This window comes from Aotus nancymaae, unplaced genomic scaffold, assembly GCF_030222135.1.
Source record: "Aotus nancymaae isolate 86718 unplaced genomic scaffold, 86718_ANA_hifiasm-v0.15.2.pri h1tg000001l, whole genome shotgun sequence".
Lineage (NCBI taxonomy): Eukaryota > Metazoa > Chordata > Mammalia > Primates > Aotidae > Aotus > Aotus nancymaae.
Genome location: NW_026988412.1, coordinates 5,040,622 through 5,064,962, shown reverse-complemented (window position 1 = coordinate 5,064,962; position 24,341 = coordinate 5,040,622). Strand labels below are relative to the sequence as shown.

At 41.5% G+C, this 24,341-nt stretch overlaps 1 protein-coding gene across 3 annotated transcripts in view; it reads right to left on the bottom strand.

Annotated features, from left to right (window-relative positions):
* The window catches only part of RALGAPA2 (Ral GTPase activating protein catalytic subunit alpha 2), a 330,878-nt gene that overhangs the window by 291,251 nt on the left and 15,286 nt on the right, over window positions 1–24,341 (bottom strand). For all 3 annotated transcript variants that reach the window (XM_064375258.1, XM_064375283.1, XM_064375285.1), the window contains exons 2-3: window positions 6,766–6,876; window positions 2,651–2,703 (exon numbers count right to left, since the gene is read on the bottom strand). In XM_064375258.1, coding sequence (XP_064231328.1) covers window positions 2,651–2,703; window positions 6,766–6,876 — 164 coding nt within the window. The remainder of the gene's footprint in view (window positions 1–2,650; window positions 2,704–6,765; window positions 6,877–24,341) is intronic.

The window sequence follows — 24,341 nt, the reverse complement described above, 5'->3', positions numbered from 1 at the left end:
CTGCTGCAGGTCAACTTAGTCGTTACATCCACGACAACAAACGTAATTCTTAAAACATTGCTGGGCTTTGGAGAACACAGAGAAACTAACGAGGGACTAAAAAATGGTAGAAGAAGGAGGAGGAGTAAAGAGGGAAGTGGAAAGGAGGCAGAAGACAAGTAAGCCAAAAGCTGATCTGTGAGCAACATGCAAAAGAAAAATCTGCAGAGTGTCAAGGAGCTGATGCCAATACTGGAGCTAGGATCTACAGGTGGCTGTTCCCTCCAGCCCCTAGTCCTCATCCATGGTAAGTATAGGGAACTGAACCTGAATTTCCATTAATAAACCAGAACCCTCAATGGAGCTAAAGTGATCTCAATCAAGAGCATTCCCAGACTCCTGGCAAAAGCAAAGACCAATCTTCTGGGAGAAACCAGGAGCCCAGGAGATTGAGTCCAGGGCAACACAGGGAGATCCTATATCTACAACAAATTAAAAAAATAAAATTAGCTGGGCATAGTGATGCAAACATGTAATTCCAGCTACTCAGAAGGCTGAGGCAGGAGGATCACTTGAGCCCAAGAGGTCAAGGCTGCAGTGAGCTATGTTCACACCACTGTACTCCAGCCTAGGCAATACAGCAAGACCCTGACTCAAATAATAATAATAATAAGTCCATCCAAAAATCTAGAATTGCAATTCACCATATTAATACTCAAGAAGAATCACTGTCACCTCAATCAATTTTCTTCAAGAAAAAAAAAATTTAGAAACTTCAAAACCCATGTATGATTTTTTAAACAAATCTCAAACTAGGAACAGAAATGAAGTTATTTAATTTGTTATAAAATCTACCAAAAAGTTACAGAAAATATTACTCTTAATGTTTCACATTAACAAAACTCTTTACATCAAAAATAAGATGACCCTTTATCACTCCCATTTACCAATGTACTGGAATGCTGAGTCAGGGCAGAAAGCAGACCAACTGGCAAGTATGTCCATTCCTTACTCACAGACAATCTGACTGTCTACCAAGAAAACAAAAAACTTTTGACAAAATGTAGGAATTAAACAAATCGCATACATTCACGTAATCCAGCAGTGGGAATGAATAAACTTGAACTAAATTTAAAAACATGGATAAATCTTAGAATTAATGTTGAGGTTAAAAGCAAGTCAAAGGTGATTATGTACCGTAGAAGACAATTTCTATTATACTCAAAACCAAACAAAACCACACAAGAAATTACTTAAGGATACAAATACATGTGGTAAAGCCATTTTTTAAAAGAAAGAGAATGATAAAATGCAGAGGAGCGACTGACACAGAGGTGAGAAAGGATGGTGGAGGAGCACTTAAGTAGCTTTCAGTAGCTAAAATGAGGAAGGGGAGGGTGTCAAGAGTATGTGCTTTATTACCATGCTTCCTAACTTACATGTTATAGATTCTTTAACCATTACACAAATAAAATAATTAAGTCAATAAAATAGTTCAAACAAATGATGGTCAGTAGATTCATATTTAAGTAAAACACTTACTTAAAGCTCCTATTAAAAACAACTCATTTACACGGGTTTCATTCAAAGGAGGGTAACCACAGAAAACATAATAATCACTACAGAATATGCAGTGAATCAATGTCTGTACTGTGGAAAAGGAGTATAGCTCTCAAAGGAGAGAAAGGGGAACCAGGGTTATTGAGCACTAGTCATGAAGCCAAGTCCTGGGCTAGAAGTCTCCCATAACTTGTTTTTTTCCCCATAAACCCAGAAAGCCCCTCACCATAAGCCCCTGGAGAACTCTCCTACTGTAGGAGATCTTTCCTACAGTGGCTTCCCCCTCCAGCCAGCTCTGTACCTGTTCACATTAGGCCTTTCCTTTACAGCCATAAAAGTTTATCCTCTTACACCAACCTAAGCGTACACCTCTTAAACCATAAATAATTTCTCAAAAATCAACAATGAACTTTCAGAACCTATAATTCAGTTCTGAGTCTGTTCTCCAGGTAGGTACCCGAAATCTGGCCACTTATCTAATACATTTGGACAAGAAAGACTTTAAGCTTAAGAAATCAAAAACCACACCTAAACACTGTTTCAACTTTGAAGATATGATCAATGCACACAGATATACAGATGCATAAAAAGATCATAACCTCGCTAGTAGAAAAATATATATTAAAAATGAGTTTCTGCATGTCAGATATATATGTCATATATGTGTGTATATATAAAAGACAAATCATCTCCAATATTAGAGTATAGGAAATTTGCCTAAGACTTATACATTAGTTTACATAACATTTTTGGGTATTTGTGGTTTTTTTTTTTTTACTTTTTACAGGGCAGTTTCTCAGTGTGAATACATGACCTTTTGGAGAGCAATTCAGCAATATCTGCTATTTCAGATATGCATAATCTTCCATCTAATAATTTCACATCTAGGTATCCATACAAGAAAAATTCTCCCACGTTTGCAAAAAAGAAAATCACGAGAAAATTATTTGCAGCACTGTTTGTAAAAGTGGGAGGGTGGGAGGAAGGAAGGAAAGAAGGAAATATATGTCCATCAATAGCTTTTTTATTTGTATTCAAATAAAATTAAAGATCAAAAATACTTTATTTCCAATAAGAATTATAAAAGCAAAATGAATTAATCAAAACTTACTTCGAAAAGGAAGAGGATGGAGTCCAGCTCCTCTCTTTGTGATTTATTATTCCCTGGAATATTAAAAAAGAATTGATTATCATTACATCATTTAAACTTTAGGACATTACAAATTACGCTAAAAGGCAGCTTAAAACTAGTAAGCCTCAACATACATTCATTTATTCAAAAAATAGCAAGAGGCAGTGTGGAGAACCCATTAGGATTCCAAACAGACAACCGAGCCAGACTGCTTGGGTCCACACCTGGCGGAGCTGCCCCTGCTAGCTGTTTAAACACAGCTTCCATGTTTTCCAAGTTGTTACCAAACTATGACGGGTAATTTATTCATTTCTCAACCAGTTACTTATTGGCTTAAATTATGGCAGAATGCACAGCACAAACAAAGAAAAATTTCTAACTTCGTAATATAAGTCATAGGGCAGATAATTATAAAAGTAGTATATCTTTTTGGGCAACTGCACACTGTCCTACTGATAGTAACAACAGTAATAAAATGCACAACGCCTGCAGCAGAGGTTACCATTTTCGTCTTCTCTCTGTGTACCAAGCATTGTGCTAAGTGCTTGGCCTACGTCATTTAATATAGAAATCAACAAACCTTTTTTATAAAGGATCAGATATTAATATTTTAGGCTTTGCATGCCTCTCTTAGAAATACTCAAATCTGCAGTTACAGTACAAAATCAGCCACAGACAATACAAAAACAAATCGATATGGCTGTGTCCAATAAAACTTTACTTATAAAACGGGCAGCTATAAGCTATTATGTATTATTTATAATACCTAAATAAATGGATATGGCTGTGTCCAATAAAACTCAATTTATCAAACAGGCAGCATAAGCTGTATACCCTTGATTTAACTGAACCCCCACAGCTCAACAAAGACATTCACCAGAATGTCTATATGCCAGGGATCATTCTAAGCCTGAGGATACAGCCCCCAAAAAGTTAATATTCTGGCAGGAGAGGCATTCTATAAATGAGTAAGTGAAGCCAAAAAAGACAGTATGCAGCTCTGACTGGGGAAGTCAGAGAACGTCTCGCTGGTAAAGTAACATCTGAGAAAATATCCTTTGAGGTTAGGAGGTAAGCCATATGGAAATGCAGGGGTTTGGAAGCAAGCCATATGGAAATTTAAGGGAGGTGTGTTCCAGGCAGAGAAACTGGACAGTGCAAAGTTCCTGTAGCTGAGCATGTCTGGCATAGTAGGAAAACAGCCAGAGGCCCTTAAAACTGGAGCACACAAAGGGGAGAGCTGGCACAGCTGAGGTTGGAAAGTAGGTGAGGCAAAGGAAGGCAGATTAGGTGAAGCCTGAGCCAACTGTAATGACTAGGAATGAGAACCTGTTTGAAAGTTTAGAAAAGCCAAGAATCATGATTTGACTCATATTTTTAAAGGAGGACTCCAGCTGCTCTTTTGACAAGAAACTATGGGATGGAAGAGGGCACAAGTGTGGAGATGGGAGACCATTTCTGTAGCTACTGCTATAATCCAGGTGAGGATATCAGGAGTTTTAGGGTTACCAGTGTAGGCAATGAGAACAGGCCAGTGATTCTGGATGTATTTTGAAGATAGAGCCAATAACTCCGGACTTTTGGCCTGAATAACTGCAAAGACTGAAGTTATCACAAGATGATTTCATTATTCCTAGTAAACATTTTCTTTTATTCCTTTTTTGGAGTACACTGTTTTCCTTGCACTCCAATCAAACACAGATATACTAAAAGCAAAAAACTTCAAAAATCTCACTCTGTTTTTATTGGTTCTTCATTATGATTCTTTGCAGTAGATTGCAAAAATGGCCACAATCAAAGACCACCATGGTGCCTCATCCTGAATTTCTTCTGCTCCATGACTGACAACTGCCTCTGTTCTACAGAAGCAATCAGGGCATCTGACAAGGAGTCCCTCAGTTTTTCCTCTCTACCTCAAAATGTCTCCATATCTACACTATCCTCTTATCTGCTCCTCCTTACATAGAAAGGTCACCTGTACACTCCTCTCTGTGTCTCTTCTTTTTCCTTGACCTGTCTCAACCCACTTCCCCCAACACCTGCATCTCCAATTATCTTCCCCTCCAGCTGACCCACTCCTCAGCCTGCAAACAGGCCAATGCATTCCTCAATAACTTTCCCATGACCAGAGTGAGATACAATGTGTGTCTTCACATCAAACTTTCTGAAAGGATATTTTCATGGGTCACCTTCACCAGCTCACCACCCTGTGACTCCATGTGCATCTGTCTGGATTCCGACCCGCTCCTCACCTAGCATCTTTCTCTCAGCACTCACTGACAACCAGGCTGATGAGTTCTTACTGCCCAGCCCAGCTGCACCTCATGCACCAACAAGCTGACCCTCCGTGCCTTCAACTCTCTCTTCCCTGGGCCTCTCTGACAAAACCCTTTCCTGGCACCCCTCCCCCTACTCCATTGCTTTTCTTTGCATATACCCAATAAAACAAGGAATCATCTGAAAGCTCTGACCATCACTATCTTTCTCTTAATATACTTTTTCCCTTGGCAACAGCACGATTTCACCTCTTTTCTCCTAAGCTCCAGTCACCTATATTGTACTGACCAACCAACACCTACATCAACGTGTCCCCAAGGAACCTCAAACACAGACTGCCCAAAGCCACTTTCACCCTCCTGGCTTCCAAATCTGGCTCCCCTTCAGGGTTCCTACTGCTAATGGCACCTCACAAAGCAAACTCAAGTGTCCTGAAAGCATCTTTGACTTCTCCCTTTCCCTTATAACCAAGTCGCATAGAAGGCAGAAACACTGAGACACAACACTTTTCCCTTAACTACTGCCTCCCCGGATCAGGCATCACCATCCCTCACATGAATGACAGCAGCAGCCTTCCAATTGGTGTTCTTGCCTCTGGTTCACTTGCTACTTTATAAGACACTTGTCATAGTAGCAAATGCTTTCAAGAGCTCTAACCACCTCAAGAGCAAAGTCCAAACTCCTTATCCTAGAACTGAAGGCTCCTTGCAAGCATTATCCAATTTCTTGCAAATCTCTCTCACATACCTTTGCTGCAAGAAAAAGAAATGCATTTCCCATACATGTCCTAAGAAGAGCTCTACCTTTATTCATGTTCTCCCCTCCACCAGCAGTACTGCTCTCTCACACTTGAAATCCTGCTGTCCTTCAAGGTCCATTCCCAAGGCCACTTCTTCCCAAAGCCTCATCCATACACTCAGCAGGAAGTCATCTCTCCCACTTCCCAAGAACCACAGAAATCTGTCTAAATTTCTCTTACAGCACAACTGACTTTCTAACTTTTTTCAGTTATTTATGCACATGACTTGCTTTTTTCAATGAATGAATGATATCTACTTCATAGAGCTGTGGGGATTCAGTTAGATTCAGCCCACAGACTACATGAAAATAAAAGAAGATGGTGACAGCAGCCACTACTAACTGACCATGTACTATGTACCAAATTCTGTCCTAAAATGCTAGGATACCTGTGAACCTGTTTAATGCTGACAGGAGGAAGCCGACTCAGAGAGAGGTTAATTTGCCCAAAAAGTACAGCTTGGGCAAATGAGAAGGGCGGGGCCAGGTTCCCAACCCAGTCTGGCTCCTCAGGCAACATTATCCTGCCACCTAGACACAGAACAGAATCTACAATGTGACCCTGTTGGTCTGATTTTCAAAGAATACAATCACAAACATATATAAACATAATACATTAACACTACATCTGGAAGGAGATGCAGGAAACCTTTAATAGTGGTTGCCTCTGCACACAGGGCCAAAGACACTTGAGTCTTCATTTCAGACCCTTTTATGGAATCTAAAACTTTTTAGTGATATGCATGTATTACTTTTCTTTCTTTCTAAGTAAATTATTCCTTTGAAATTCATGTTTTCTAAGGGTTCCTTCTACTATTTTTGCTAGCCATATGTTGTTCAATTAACATCTGTATAAGTGAAAGCTCAAGGGAAACAAAGATGCCACCCCGTCCACCATGCTCTCACAGCTTTGCTAAAGGCTTAGCAAGAAACAAAGCTTTAAAATGTTTAATTTGTGGCTCATGACATACACAACTATAAAAATTCATGAATGTTTAAAAAACTACAGAAATGCTTACCTTTTAATTTCAAACTATTTTCCAGTGTTATAAAATTTTCATAGAAGATGAAATATATCTGAGAATAGTTGGTCTCAAAAAACTGCTTAAGATCACTTGCATCCACATTATCTGAAAAGAAAAAGTTTCCATTTATGACAATTCACTTTATACAATTACCAGAATTTAGAAACAACTTTCACGAAAACGAAGGCAAGTACAACTAGTTTCATTCCCTTCCAAGACAAAACAAAACAGTATTCCTATTTGTTTATTTTCCACCTAACAGAGTTAATTGCACCTTGGGTACCACCCACCACTCAGCCCTGCTCAAGAGACTGTGAAGCCAATCCAGGGAGGTCGATGCTGATAGGGACCAGCAATGACAGACCAGCTAGAACGCTGGAGGTAAGTGGGGGCAGGTATGGGGAGGGACAACATGACTTTCTGTTAGGGTATGAGGAAGTAGAGGTTCATGGAGGAGGCAGTTTTTGACACAGGCTGTGAAGAGGGATGGGTTTATACCTCTGAAAAACAACTTTGCTGGTGGAGCTCCTAAATGGACCAAGTTCTGCTCCCTCCCCACCAACATAACTCTCTGGGAATGAAAAGAGAAATCAGCTCTATTCATGAACTAGCAGATGCTCCCCAACCACAGGCTTCTAGATGACCTGCCCCTACTCACGTATGGACACGGTAGGACCTACCATGTGTTCCTAGAGTTGCCCCTGTTGTAATAGACAATTTTGCTAAACCATAAACTATCAGTAGATAAGCAGGGGGTGTGGGGAACTTAGCACAGTGATAACTCCCACTGGGGCTGATTAGCAACACAGCCAGTTCTTCCAAGGGCCCTGATCAGCCTGGGTAAAACCTCACAATGCTGGGGGTCAAAGTAGTCATCCACTGTCAACACATCTTTGTACACACCTTTGTACATTTTCCTCAGCAACCAAAGTTGTTGGTATCATCTACAGAGTCCTGACCAAGAAGTTAGCACTTTGGGACAACACACTAGCACCTGAGGATAAGTAATATCAGCTTCCTGGAGCCAGCCATTGTGTAGTTCATACCTATAATCCCAGCTACTTGGGAGGCTGAAGCAGGGGGATCACCTGAGCCCAGGAGTTTGAGGCTACAGTGAGCTATGGTTGAGCCACTGCACTCCAGCCTGGACAACAGAGTGAGACCCCATCTCTTAAAAACAGAAAAAAACAAAGCAACAAACAAACAAAAAGCTTCCTTAAAATTCTGCAAGGATTACTAAGAAAAAAACATGTTGCTCTTCAATCTGCACCAGTGTGCTACCAATTGCTTTCGCAGTCCTAACACTGTGAGTCTATGTGAACATATACATTATGATGTTCAAATTATATCATGTTAGCAGTAACGCAGATGATTCTGAAGAGTTGTTTTTCTCTGACAACAGTATAAGAGCTTGTCATGCAAAAATCTGCCCTGGCTCTTTGAAATAATGCATGTAAGGTGTTTATAAAGCCTTACGAGCTGCCAACTTCACACTATATTTACCGCACCAAAATGAAGCTGGGCACAGAGCTATGAAAATTCCTAGCAAGGAACAAATTTACTGTGTGCAACAGGTAGCAATGAAACTAGTATCATCTGCAAAGGTTTCATTGGAAAAGAAAGAAAAAAAAAGAAACTAGTATCATCAACCCATATGAATATTAACATTCCTATGAGCTATACAATCTTGCCCAGGAATCCTTGAGTGCCTTGTGCAGAATCTGCCAGTTCCAAGAAAGAGTTCTGTACACTTCAACTCTAATGCAAACTGCTAGCCCATCTACCACTAACTGAGCCCTCTTCCTGAAGCTGGCTTAACTCAGCTGGCTCCTACTCACCCTCACTAGTCAGCTGAAACATCCCCACCTTACCCCAAGACTAGGTCCACGCCTCTGCTGTATGGCCCCCACTCTATGCTTCCTGTCACAGAACACATCATATTTTACTTAATTCTGGTGGAATTCTGATTGAATTCCTGACTTAATTCTGATTGAATGAGCTGTCTCTTCTGTTAGACATATTCCCTGCCCTCACAAAACCCACAGTCTATCTCATGAATCATTATGTCCCATGCATCTAGCACAATATTTAGTTCAATATTTTTTGAATGAATTGAGAATTCATGAATTAGCCTACACATATAAGGATAAAATAATGACTACAACTTGTAAATCTACAGGAAAGAAATGGCTTAACCCTCAAATCCTTGGGGCTATCAAAAGACAAATTTCATCTCTGCTGAGGACTCTTGATTTCCATCTGCAGCCCTGACATCTCCCACTGCAGGCTCTAGTCTCACAGACTGCTGCCAGCTGATTTCTCCACGTGAGGGTCTTAAAGACCTCTCAAATTAAACGCATCCAAAGGAAAGTTCTCCCTCAGATCCTGTTCTTCCCTCAGGCTTTTCCGTCTCAGTAAGCTGGAACCACCATCCACCCTGCTGCTCTAGCCACAGCCTGGATGTCACTCCTCATTACCCATCCCCAGTATGCCATTCTGTTAGCCTGTCTTTAACACCTGTTCCAGCCCTGGACTGCTTCTGCTCTCCATGGCCCTGCCTGGTCTATGTGGCCATGAACCCTCACACAGGTTGTGACCTCTGCCCATTGCCTGTGTTCCCTGCTGCCACTCTTCTTCCATTCCCCATAGCAGCCAACACAAATATCTAATAGAGTCAATCAAATCAGATCACTCAGCTACTCAAAACCTTCCACTGGCCTCCAGTAGTACTTAAAATCTGAACTCTTTACTATGGCCGATAAAGCCCTAACCGATTTCCCCCACCCAACACCAACGTCACTACACACCACTCTCCCCTTCATTCCCTATCCTCTAGCCACTGTGGATTCTTTCCATTCCCCAAATTTCCCAAACACATTCCCCACTTGGGGCCCCTGCAGGATGCTAACCCCACTCCCAGATCTTCATGCAGTTGGTTCAGTAGCAAAGTATGAGACAAAATAACAAATGTAGACACTACATTTGTTCATCCTGCTTACATAACAGCAGAACTTCACAAAATCCCTTGCCAGCAGAATTTTACAAAGCCTCTGACTCAAAGACTTTGTGCACAGCCCTTCAGAAGAATGCCCTGAAGATGATAAGCAAGACACAGCACAAGTTCCCATATCTCCTGCCTGAATCACTGCATTTTCAGAAAAGATACATTCAATTATCTCAGCCCTTGCCTCTTCCTGTATATAAGATAATATCTGACAGGATTAATGATTATGCCTCTATAATCTATAAGCAGATGGACCCTCACACCCAAACCTGGATAAGATTTTGCTCTACTGTAACTTCTGAGCACATTTAATGTAACTTCTGAGCACAATTAACATAACTTCTGAGCATGTGTAGAGTGTACCACCTGTACATAAACTGTGGGCTAAAGCACTACTTTGGAGCAGTCTAACAGACTCTCTGAAAGACTCTCCCTGGTTGCAAACCTCAGCACGACTTCTGAATCAAACTAACTTTAATTGTTTAAAGCACTAATTCTTTTTTAGTCAACAGGTCTCATCCTTCAGAGCCTGGAACACACATGACTTCCTCAAAGAAATCTGCAAGTGCCCCCAAGTGTCACTCCATATTCCATCCTCTCCCTGACCCTCTCCCTTGGTAGGCTCTGCAGTGAACGTGCCTCAGACACAGAAGGCCATAAGCTGGCAAACAATTTCCCTAGCAAGGAGGATGTGCGTGTGCTGATGCAGCAAGCTGGCACAGAAAGCTACTGGGAGATCAACAAGTCCCCATCTTTCCCTCCCTTATTCCCTCATTCCCTCAGACACTCATATATCAGCAACCCAAACAAAGAGGGTCCTCATCAAGTTTAAGGAGCCCTCTTATACACTGAGATGTTCTCATGAGGCCAAAAGTCCAGGTAACAACCACCTGTATCCTCAGTCATCCAGTGTCTTTCTTGTGGATAAGGCATTGGTGGTGCTGAGCTTAAGTACTCACTAATAAGACAACTAGATACATTTCAGGGAACCCAATACACAGTGAATACTAAGTTTATTCACTGTTTGTTTATACTAAGTTTGTTCACTGTTGCATCCCCAGCCTGAAGAATAGAGCATGGTACATGAAAGGTACTCAACACATTTGTTAAATGAATAGCCAAATAACAAATATCAGATATTTTATATCTTTACTTCAATACCTAGAATCATTTCTTTGTCTTTTTTTTAAAGACTCATCAGAAGAATTTATAAAGTAAGCAAAGGTCTCAGGGAAGGCAATCACAGGCAATGGAATTTAACAACCTGCGAAAAGAAACACGAGAAAGGATCAAAAGCCTAATTTTTAACAGGACTAAAAATTTCAAGAAACATAGAGAGATAACAGGAAGGCTTTGCTCAATTACAACGAAAAGAAGACAATGATGACTACGACAACAAACTTCCTTTAGACAGGCATTCTCGACCCACTCATTCAAACATTTATAAGCCCCTACCCATGCCAACAAGCTGTGCTAAGCTCTAAAAAATTCAAAGAGAATAAGATCCAAGGCCCTCAGGGCTGCACAGGTAAACAAACAAGTAACAGAACAGGCACCATGGCTGAAAGCCCAGCTGGGTACGAAGGCAGGGAGTGGGTAAAGGCCACATGGGGAGGCTAGGAATGCTAATGTCATACATTTACGCCATGCCTTATGCTTTAAAGGAAATGCTGATGAGTTTTATTTGACCCTCACCACAGCCCAATGACATAGATGGGCAGGTGTGATTAAGAGAATGAAACCTCAGGGTCGGGATCTCATACGACCTGCCCAAGGTAAACAGCCTGTTGAGGACGTCAACAGAATCCCTGCCCTGGTCCTGAGACTCCATACCCGAGTGGTACAAAGGCCTCAGGGACAAATGGGAATTAATCAGTCAGGAATATAAAAGAAATAAATCATCACCTTAAGGATGAGTAGGAGAGCCAGAGGAGAAAGAGCAGGAGGAAAAGCCCAAGGTAAGAAACAGGAGTGAGTGACAGTGAAGAAGCAGCTCATGGAACTCTCCCCACAGCCTCTCAGGGTTGTATGGAAGACGGAGGGAGGGCAAGGCTGTGCTCCAGAGTCCAGACAGGAAACTGCCTTTGAAGGGATGGCTTCCAGGGTTTGGCACAGAATGGACGCTAGCTAGCACACTGCCTTACTACTATCACAGAACTCAGGGAAGTATGGCCAAATTAACCACAGGCAAACAAATGGCAGATAGCCTTGCAGAGCTGGAGGTCATTTCTGAATTTTTAAAGAAATCTCCTATAACTTCTCATTTTCCTGCACCACCAACCAATAGATTGTAAACTGTTTCCATTATTTTCACCTAAAACCTCAAAGATAAATTTCTACATACCACCCAGAATCACCCTCTTCCACCCCTTTGTCCAGCTAAACCTCTTGTTAACAGGTATTTCTCCGTATCTAGCTGAAAGGCAACAGCAAAGGCTGAGGGCAAAACCTCCGGGGCAGATTGCTTGAGTTCAAGTGCAGAAGCCACAGGACCTTGGACAAGTTATTTAAACACTCCATGCCTCAATTTCATCCTAAAAATAGGGCTAACGGGCCAGGCGCAGTGGCTCATACCTGTAATCCCAGCACTGTGGGGGGCCAAGGCTGGTGTATCACTTGAGGTCAGGAGTTCAAGATCAGCCTGGCCAACACAGTGAAATCCCATCTCTACTAAAAACACAAAAATTAGCTGGGTATGGTGGTGCACACTTGTAATCCCAGCTACTCAGTAGGCTGAGGCAGGAGAATTGCCTTGAACCTGGGAGGGGGAGGTTGCAGTGAGCCAAGATCACACCACTGAATGACAGAGAGACTCCATCTCGGGGGGGAAAAAATAGGTCTTAACAATGGTTCTTATATCATAGGGCTGCTGTGATGATAAAATGAGCATATGTAGAGTGCTTATAAGAGCTTCAGTCAACATTATAGAAATGTTAGTAGTTTTAGATTTTGCTCCTAGCAAAGGTCACTAATCCTAATACAGCAGTAAGTACTAACAATAAACATATCCACAAGACCAATGGGATTATCCCTCTATTTCCTTCCACATATAATCCTCCTCAATAGCAATACTATTGCTTTTTAATTGGAATGGTCAAACACAGTCTCACAAAAACCTGCTTCAGCAGACCCCTAGAAAGTGCCAAAGGAAGGGAAACAGTCCTCATCTCACTCAGGAGCCCTTGTGTGATGTTATCAAGACGACGAAGAAGCTCATGTTCAGTTCTCCCCTGATAGGGAATGACCCCCTGCACCTTCTATACCACCCACAGCCCTCCATTCCTACCCAGAACTAAGAGCCATCCAAGCCCTGCCTACAGTCTTATGTGTAGCTGAAGATAGATGTCCTTTACTATTTTACTGAAATTCCCTGGATAAGGGCACTGAAGGCCTGATGATCAAGATAACAGCATGGTGATAGGGAAAAAGGATAAGTGAAGAACATAAGGCAAACTTGACAACTTAATGAAACAGTCATTTGGAAACATTCAATGAGAACAAGGAAAATAATGAAGTGCAAAAGAACTAGTCAGACATAAAACAGAAAATGCCAACAAGGATGAATGTCATTGGTAATGCACCATTACTTACTTATAGGCTAACATGATTCTGGTGATTTCACATTTAAACAACTGCCTAGGTCCCTGAGTGGTTTGTAGAAATGCTACAAATCATTCCTTCCTTTCATCCACACATTTGGATGCTGCCCACCCACAGTGATTCAGGACTGATCTCCTCGCTTGCTTTGGCCAAAAAGGCCCTAAAAATGTGATAGTGGTTGCTGGGAGAGCCCAAGGAAAACAAGAAAACTCATGAAGAAGAGCTGAACCCACCCACCAGTCTGGAGCCAGCCCCAGGCAACCATCAGTGAGAAGCAGAACCACCCCAGCCAATACAGACCCAACACAGTGAGGGAAAAAAATAGATGCCTATTGCTGTAAGGCTCATGGAAGCTGCTGAGGTTTGGGAAGGTTTGTTACGCAAAACTATTATAGAAATGTTGGTGCAGAAGAAACTCAGCACAGAACAGCTTCACCAGTCATGAGGGCCAGCAAACCTATGAAGAGATACCTCCAAGTATAACACATCATCCCCTCCATTAAAGAAGGAAAAGCAGGAAAAATGAAACCAAGTTACAGAGGCTGCCCACAAACTTTCTGTCAACAGTGATGGATGCTAGCCAAAGTGAAGACAGGGACTCCTTTTCCTGACACCAGCCAGCACGTTTCAGTACAGCCTGTGCATGCAGCAATGTGCTAACTGCAGGTCAGGAGCTCGTCCAAGTCAGGAGGCAAAACCTACAAAATGAAGACTTTCCAGACTCAGCAGGCAATCACTGTATCAGGGATGACTGGCTTTAATGGCCAAGCATCACTCTTATAATCATTATTACTAAAGAGAAATTCACATCTGAAAAATGCCTATAAATACAGACTTTAAAATGTCTCCTGAAGAATTGCTTGATCCCAGGAGGCAAAGGTTGCAGTGTGCCAAGATCACACCATGGCACTACAGCCTGGGCAACAAGAGTGAAACTCCGTCTCAAAAAAAAAAAAAAAAAAAAAATGTCTCCTGGACTGATTATTTGAAAATACAAAGTATTCATGTGATGAAAATACTAATTTACACAGCAGAAAACTTAATGCATCAGACAAAAGACTCCAGCCCCAGTTCTATCATGGCATGAAACTTGAGATCTAGTCAAAGATGTGGTATGAGAAGCCCAGGTAGGGAAGGATGGAATAGAAAGTGGGCTATGAAGGGGCACAGAGTCCCTTTAGTCCCCTTACCTGAGCCCAATTCATCCCTGCAAGTCAGTTTGCATGTAAAGATACCTTGCCCAGCTCCTCATCCACTGCTCTTAGATGTGGCTCCCACTTCTATACCTCAGTCTCCCCAACCAGACTGTAGGCAGAGAGTGTCAGATCCCTATTCAGCCAAGACTTAGGTATTGAATACATGTGTACTAAATAAGCATATTAATCAGCCGAATTTAGATATATAGAGAGGCTTCATAATTAATCCTTTCAAGCATTCCTGAAGGTCACAGCAAATAACAAAAATTTTCAAAATCAAGGTAAAACCTCTTACAATAATGGACCAAAAAAGATTCCTCCAAATCAGAAGGAGTCTGGCCCACTACCCTAGATACAGATGACAAATTACTAAAACAAGGTAACAAGCAATGAAGATCCACCCTGCAGCTAGTATTAATTTCTAGTAAACAGTAACATTTTCAAAAGAACAATGGAGCAAATGTATGTTCATCCTTAAGTTACCAATAGCATTCATATTGTTAAATTACCTAATATTTATATACCATCTATTATATAAAAGTCTCTATGTTATGTAAGAAAAATCTGAAATCAGAAACATTCTCCTCAGCATTAAAATGTTTTAATTTGTTGATATATTTTAAGTGAATTTGTATTAATTATATTCTTTTACTTTTTAACAAGTTATTTTCTACAAAACAGCAAGGGATTATCACCATCATACTTGTTTTACATGCACGTATATACTGTGCCTGCTACAAATATAAAACTTAAGGCATAACTATTACATGAGTAAATATTACCAAAATTACACCTTTTTAAAAATAGAATATGTCCTCAGGCCCACAATTTCCTCCTGTCAATTAAAGTGGGCAAAAGTGGAAGAGATCACCAAAAAGACTCTTTTTTTTTTTTTTTTTTTTGAGACGGAGTTTTGCTCTTGTTGCCCAGGCTGGAGTGCAATGGCGCAATCTTGGCTCTCCACAACCTCCGCTGCCTGGGTTCAAGTGATTCTCCTGCCTCAGCCACCCAAGTAGCTGGGATTACAGGCATGTGCCACCATGCCCGGCTAATTTTTTGTATTTCTCGTGGAGACGGGGTTTCAGCATGTTAGCCAGGATGGTCTCGATCTCTTGACCTCGTGATCCACCCGCCTTAGCCTCCCAAAGTGCTGAGATTACAGGCGTGAGCCACCATGCCCAGCCCAAGACTCTTATTACAATCGTTACAAGGAGTTTCAAAAACTAAAGAAAACTAACATAATCACTCTCATTTAGGGAGCTCATTCCTCCTGCAGATTCAGCCAGCAGCTGAGGGTAGAGGTTCCCTCAGTTCCTGGCCTGTCATCTGAGTTCTGTCCCACAAACTGAAATACCAACAGCAAATCCCTTCTTGGTTTTCCACTTCAAGAAACCACTCTTAACCTCACTCGCCCTTCCCCACATCTTCCCTGTCCACTACCCCCTCTTACCTCTGTCATTGGTTATTTTAGAGAATTTCTGCAAGTTTTATGAACCAAAAAAACAAAAATCTATGCTACAAGTACACTTATCTAATATCATCAAGATTTCATACTTCAGAAAAAGTCTCTGAAGTACTATACTTTCAATCTGTACCCACTTTAGCATAAACATCATTGGAAATACTTGATATGGAGTTACTCCTGAAGTCATCCAGAAGTAATAACGTACTCAAGACAATCCCGGCCCCTCCCTTAATACACAACACCCCATCAGAATGATGGGAGACCCTCCCCTTGCTTCTTTCAAGACCCCCCCATTCCTTCCTCCTTACCTGGCTACCATGAGCTGCCTAAGAAACCATACTCAGTAAGGAGACTATAACTAGAAGTGATCATGGATCACTCTCTAGGTATGTATCAGGAGATGTCCCATCAGGCCTTGCACTCAGGTTTCCATCCATCTCCTGGGAAATCCAATTCCCACATAATCTTCATCTCTGACTGTCACCCCCATACAGCTCTGGGCATCACTAATCTCACCCTAGCTTCCTAACCCTACCCTCCCACCCACTATACCCAATAAATCTCACCAAATCCCCTCTTCTATGCCATCTCTAAATGTTGTTTCCTTTCAGCTCTACCTGAAACCTGGAAGTCCCCTCAACACACTGCTTCCTTGCAGTCTGCCTGGTAAGGCTTTTGTCTTCCTCTTACACTCACATACCACCAAGCCTAAGATGAAATAGGTGGCCTCCCTGCTCCCCACTGCAATCTCCAGACCATTCTGGTCCTTCCCTTCACACATACAAAGTGCTCCTCTGCTGCTCACACCATCTACTTCCAACCACATCTGTACCAACTTTCACTGACTGGAGTTGCACAATCTTTTCCACATCCCAAGACACTCTCCTGAAGATTCCAGGGCCTGGCTCACTGTGTTTCTGTATACTACTAGCACTGTCTTCACTCTTGGTGGTTTCAATATTTATGCAGATGATGCCTGACTCCCTCATTTCTAATGAAGTTTTCCTCTACCCTACCTCTGCTACCGACACCCACAGCCAGATCCTAGACCCTGTGGTTACTTAGAATCTCCCCACCGGCAAGCCTCAGTTTCAAGCAATCCACTCTCTTGTCACCTGCTATTTCTTATCCTTCCCACTCACTCCTTCTGGAACTCTAATTCCAACAATGCTTCAACCTTACTGGGTCCTTGAATCCAATAACCCCACCATCTTGTCACTATCTCTGATGTCCCTCAAGTCCTCACTTCCTTTCTTTCCCAATTTAGCTTCCACAGTTCCTCTTTTTAATCAGTCCTTTCACTGTCCTTCAACCCATCTGCCTCTTTCTCCCTCTAACATATTCATGCAATAAAATCCCAGCCTCAGTTTCAACCCTGAGTCAATTGAAAGTATTTATCAGATCTCAGGCCATGTACTGGATACAAAAGATTTTTTTAAATTTTGTATTAAATATTTAACGCATGTGAAAAAACAATTTTTGTATATATGTTAATTTATGATGTATAATAAAAGAAACACCTTAAATCACTCACCCAACAAAAGCATCCAGTCCAATCAGGCTTTGACACCACTCCCTAAAACTGTGCTAAGGAGCTCCACACTGTTAATCCAATGGCCAATTTTCACTTCTCTCCAGGGCCAACAGCAGATACACATGTAACCTGTACCTAAGCACCACTAGCTTGGTCCATAGAGAGGAAGGGGAGTCTAGAACCCTGGCATAAAACATCTGGATGCATGTTGGGCCTAAATTGTATATTCCTATTACAAGTGATATAGTTTGGATATCCGTCCCCTCCAAATCTTGTGTTGAAATCTGATCCCCAGTATTGGAGGTGGGGCCTGGTGGACTATGTATTGGATCACGGAGGTGGATTCCTCATGAACATCTTGGTGCTGTCCTTACAGTAATTAGTGAGTTCTCCCTCTATTAGTTCCCATGAGAACTGACTGTTACAAAGAGCTTGGCACCTCCTCCTCTCTCTTTTCATGTGATGACCATTCCCCTATGCCTTCCACCATCAAGGGAAGCTTCCTAAGGTCCGCATAAGAGGGAGACGCTGATGCCATGCTTCTTGTACAGCCTGCAAAACCATGAGCAAATAAACCTCTTCTCTTTATAAATTACCCAGTATTCCTTTACAGGAACACAAAGGGACTAAGACTATAGGAAATGAAACAAAGTCACCTTTTAGCTCCACAAACAGGTTTGTTTCTTACATACAATTACAGCCATGTTGTACATACTAGTTGTACTATTTTAAATTGTAAAAAAAATTCCATAAAAGTATGTATATTCAAAAATTTATCATAACTGACCATTTATTTCCACAAGCATTCTCCATGGTATTTTAAACTAAAAACTGAGAGCAGCCTGGAGCAGAAACTGTGGCTTTCTCTCCAGCTCCTTCATCTCATCCACCCCTCACAAACAGACCCTCCCTCTTCCTAACAGAGCCTCCATTTGCTCAGGGATCTCCTCTTCTACAAAGCAGCACCCTTCTTGGATCCTGGCCTGTTCCTAGCCCCAGGGAGATGACCTGATACTGCTGGGCCAATTATAGTGGCAACATGGCCCTTGCCACTGACCCAAGCCTGTGACCCGGTGATGGTCAATACAAAACAGGAGGAAGTCTGATGAAGATAGCTGAGAAAAGCTTTACTGGTTTTAGGGAAGAAGTGTCCCCCTTTCTCCTGTCTTTGTATCGTTCTATCTGGGTGCAATGGCTGTGGGCATTTTGCCACCTTGAGGACAAACCTGCCACACTAAGGATGGCAAAGCCGAGAGGTGGAACGCACCTGGACTGTCAACATCACCAGACTCATGAATTAGCTAACTCTGGGGCCTCCCTGCCTTGGGATCTCTTTTTATAGGAGAAAGAAATTCTTATTACTTTCTTATATTTGAGTTTTTTATTACCTACAACCAAAAATATCCTTATAGATAGACAGGTGAAATAAAATTTGCCAATTCCAACAGGAAACAAACCCTAGTGTCAACTGAAAAGATAAAAGAAATTATATTAATCCTACTTCATTTCCAAAGGCATATTGTTTTCATTTCTTTATACCTATAAAGTAAACTAGATGTAGAACATCAAATTCTTAGAAATCAGATAAATAGTAACACTTTGTTAACCAGGGGTGACAGTTCTTGTGTAAAAGTAATTCTGTATAAAGATATAGTCCAAATATTTAGTATTAAAGTTTTTAAAAGTAGAGCTATTTTTACTTAACATTTCTGACACACATTTCTCAAATGCAGGATTCTAAAACTTGGTTTTTAACAGATATCAAGTACCAATATAACAAAACACCCTATACAAATCAAATATATATATATCCAAATCAAATGTGAGTTACATACGTTTTAATATATTTACCTCTCTTTCAGGAATCAAGTTTCATCAGATAATTTAAGGTCAACTCACACTTGAATCTCCTTTTCTTGATCTGAACTGGAGCTAGTCTACATTATAATCAAAATCACTCCTGAGGGGAAAAGTTGGAAACAGAAATAAAATGACCACAGCCTAGGAGCTGCAGTCACCTCTACCCCAAAATAAGGAGGTAGGTGGTGGTGAGGAGAGTGTCTACAGCTGTCCAATAATGTCTCATGTCAAATAATTATGATAAATGGTAATAACAGCTCACAAAGCAGCTTTGTATACACTGGCTCAACCCTCCAACAACCACAGGATGGTGGGTACCATTCTTACCCCCACTAGAAAGGGTAGGTCACTGCCAGGACTCGAACCTCGGCAGTCAGGGTCCCACACTGTTCACCTAATTAAGTGTAATACTAACAGAAAGTTGGCCAAGCATGGTGGCCCACACCTGTAATCCTAGTACTTTGGGAGGCCGAGGCCCACAGATCACATGAGCCCAGGAGTTCAAGACCAGCCTGGGTAACATAGTGAAACCCCATCTCTACAAAAAATACAAAAATTAGCCAGACATGGTGGCACATGCCTGTAGTCTGAACTAGTTGGGAGGCTGAGGTGGAAGGACAGCTTGAGCCTGGGAGGCGGAGGTTGCAATTAAGCCACAGTTGTGCCACTGCACTTCAGCTGGGGCAACAAAGCCAGACATGGTCTCAAAAAAAATGAAAAATAAAATTTAAAAAAAGATACTGTAACTTTAAAAATAAGTGAGGAAGGAGGTTTAGGGAAGCATACTATGAAATTATATTTTGTTTTATTTTATTGTAAAACAAAAAGGACACAAGAGAGAGATGGTACAAGTCAGAGAACAAAATAGTTATTAAATACAAAAGTGCACCCAGAAGTTGGTTTGTTTAAAAAGTACACCAGTGTCAGCTTGCAAGTAGAATGATCTTCCTTCTGGACACTTCAAAAGGGTGGCTTTTCTGTGAAATTAACTCAGTAAAGACTGAAGTGGCTTTCCCCAAGGGACCGTCTTTACCTCCAGAAAATCATCAAATTATCCCCAGCTTGTGAGAAGCCTCCAGTATTATCACCTCTGCTGTGTCCCTAACACAAGAAACCAAAGGCCCTTCTGGTCGCTGGGTAGCCACTCACAGGCACACAATCTGCTAACAGCATGTGAAGGCTTGAAATTCACATCCTGAAGGGTGAGTGATAGGGAATTTCGTTACAGGAATCCAGAGGAACACACTACAGCCATTTAAGTCTTATGTAATTCTTCACTTACTCATGTGGAAAAATATCCAGGGCTTTAAGTAAAAAACATAGTGTTAGACCATGCACAATGACTATTCATGTAAAGCCGTGTTTGTGTGTGTAAGCGAGGCTGCAAGTGAGGTGGGTGCAGGGAAGAGAGAAAGGAATGCACCCAAGCAAGACTCAGCCTCGAAAGCATGTTCACCGGGATTTCAGTAACACTTGGCAGTGGACTACAGAATTTGAGGACCCTTTGATACCTAAATTATTTTCCATATATTTATATTGTCCAAATGTTTATAATGAGCATATAAAATTGTATAACCAGAAAAAACTATAAAGCTGTTCTGGGGGGTACTTCCAGAGTGTTCGAGAAAGAGGTTTTTTTCAAAGCCTGAATATTTACCATAAAAAACTTATCAGTCATGACATGAGGCCATCCTTTTCTCCAAACCTGTCTTACTTTTCAACTTTGAAGAAAACTTAAGACCCAAACAATATATATGAGTATCTTTACCAATTTTAAAATGTTGTAAAACACAGCAAATAACTTAAATTTCCTCTGTCCAACTTTTTACACTCCTTCTGTAACTGCACATACACGGTACATACTGCCTTGGAATGACCTAGTTATTTGGAGGAGCTTTGCTGTCTTTGTGTTTCTCTAGACATCATTCACTGAAAAGCATAAAAAATAATAGAACTAGACAGGAATAAACTTCTCTGTCCAGCCATTCAGCAGCTAGCACTGGGTAGGAATGAGCAAATGTTTGTCACTTTTGAATGCAAAGAAGTGATGAAATTTCTAGTCACAGTGAGACCCATTCCCAAGACCTGGGCGCCTTAGGCCATGTGAGTCAACCTTTCCTTGTTCTGCTTAAACCTGGCACTGACTATCAACTGACAGAACAGAAACGTCTTCATAGCACACTATGAAAGTGCTAAAGAGATGGTTTATTCTCAGAAATGATGTCTCTGGAAGAATACATGATTCTCCTCCTGTATGTAGCTAACCTTCTAATACTGCCATATTTTGAAACACCACAGCCACCTTTCTGAATAAGACATAAGGTTCAGTTAGCAACACTGGCTCACAGAAACACATCTTTGCAATTGACACTGAGCCAAAGATCAAGATTCCCTCAAGTCCTTCCATTGAGAAAAGACCAACATAAAGCACAACTGGGGTCCTAATTTAGGTAGATATGTCAAATGGAGCCAATCTGCAGTGCTTGCTGCCTTTTGCAACCATTCCTATTAAATTGTTGTTGTACTGACGCATCAACATTTTTCTGGTCTTATTCTTTTCCAGACACTGACAGATCTCCATTTTTTGTCAGCGTCAGGGGCACTTTTTAATGTGCCTGCTCTCTGCCTGTTAATAGAGTTGGGGATAACAGCAAGCCTGTCTCCGTACTGTTACAAGCTCAGGCTACTGTGTGGGCTCATTACATGACCCACTGTGCTCTAGCTTTCCTGTCCCACTGTCCACAAAGTGTTTCCATCCTGTCTTCTCATCACCACTCACTGCTGCAGTAAGGAAGGACACAGGCTGTCTGTCCCCATCTTCCTCAATGCCTATCCTTGCCACAGCTTCCACAGCCACTCATTCCTTTTCTCTGGCACCACTTATTTCTCTTTCCTCTTCCCTTGTCTGTCTCCCGTCACTGGAGACACTGATCAGTTTTGGGGCAAAAGATCTGATCTTTTATAAAGTAAGCCAAAGAAAGTTATGTTACAAAGAAAGCTTGTGGTCAGAAAACCAATCTCTGGTAGGCTAACCAAGCAAAAGTAGTCTCTCTGAGGGAACCACATTGATTCCTTTAGACCCAAAGGTCAGCTGAGATCACTCCTCTGCTCTTAGCCCCAGTGGGGGGTGCCCCATCTTATCTTACTTAGAGTAACATCCCAAGTCCTTACTGGGATTCCAAAGTCCCACGCCGTCTCACCCTTATCTCCCCTCTCCCAACCCTGCTCCTTTTCCGGCTCCTTCTATCCTCCACCCCTCCACCCCTATTGACTTCCATGAGATTTCCAGTCTATTTATGACTCAGAGCCTGGTACTTACTGTTCACTCTGCTTAGAACACTATTCCCCAAAAATAATCACAAAGCTGCTCCCTTGCTTAACCCAGGTCTCAGTCCAAACCCCTCTTCAGAGACGATTTTCCTGACCCCAATATCTAAATAAGCACACAGGTACCCTTATCAAGCTTTATTTTTCTATCATCATTACCTGAAATTGTATTATATATTTGTTATTTGTTTTTTTATTGTTGTTGTTCTTGTTTTTTAGAGATGGGGTCTCACTATGTTGGCCACGTTGGTCTTAAACTCCTGGCCTCAAGCAATCCACCTGCCTCAGCCTCATAAAGTGCTAGGATTACAGGCATGAGACACTGTGACCAGCCTGTTAATTGTTAATTGTCCATCTACCCTAATAGAATGAAAGTCCCATGAGTGCTAGGGCTTCATCTGAAAATAGCAGGCACTCAGTCAGTATATGTGGAATAACTTTAAAAAAACAGTGGAAATAGTCTAAGCTATGTAGACTTAAAGAGTGGTCAATCTTATTTGTTAAAAGGGTGACCCTTTATTCCCATCAAACTAGAAAAAGAATCCTCTCACTTGAGCCTGGGAGATCAAGGCTGCAGTGAACTGTTATCACACCACTGCACTCCAGCCTGAGTGACAGAGTGAGACCCATATCTCAAAAATAATTTTTAATTAAATAATTATAAAAATAATCTTCAAATATAACTCCTATAATCTGAAACAGAATTTACAGAATGCCATCTAAGGTTTGCTCAATGATTTATGATTATTAGCACAAAAGTCAATGAACTTCATGTGATACAAATGGGCATGGGCAGAGCTACAGGCAATTTTGTTTTGGGAGGGAATGTGCCAGAATGCCTTTCCTCTATTTTCTCAGAAATACAGGAGCCAGAATGAGAGTCCATATCTAGGAACAGGACAAGTAATCCAGGATGGCCAATCACAGTTACCCCATCTCCCTCAACCAGTGATTGGTACAGAATGGGTACAGGCCCTAGGGGACTGGCCATACTCTTCTCAAGGGTCACTAGCTGCCAGGACATGTCAGGCTGGCAGTGCTAGGGACCATCACACCTGTTCCTGGCAGAGTTGGCCTGAAAATGAAGCAGAAGCACAGAAAACAAAAACATAGAACCAAGGGTAGAGACTATTTGCCACCAAGTGGGGAAAAGAGAGAGTGGATATGAGACTGGGTAAGTACCCTGACCACATCCCTGTAGACAGCCATCTCTAATGCCAAACATTCCCTTAGACTGTTTAGTGACGTATATCATTAAATCCCTTTTTGCCTTTAGTTCAAGATGGGTTTCTGCCACCTGCAACCTACAGCCCTAAGTGTTACAAATATACTCAACACATACTACCCTTCTGGTGCAGCAGAATAACTGAGAAAAGAAAAAAAAAGCCTAGTCTGGTTAAACATATACATACAGGTGGCTGTCAAGAGCTGGGGAGAGGGGGGAATATGGAGGTAATACTTAATGGTTACTTTTCTAGAGGTGATGAAAATGTTTTGGAAGAAGGTAGAGGTAGCAGTTGCACGATGCTGCTAATGTACTAAGCACCACTGAACTGTTTACTTTTAAATGATTTTTTGTTTTGT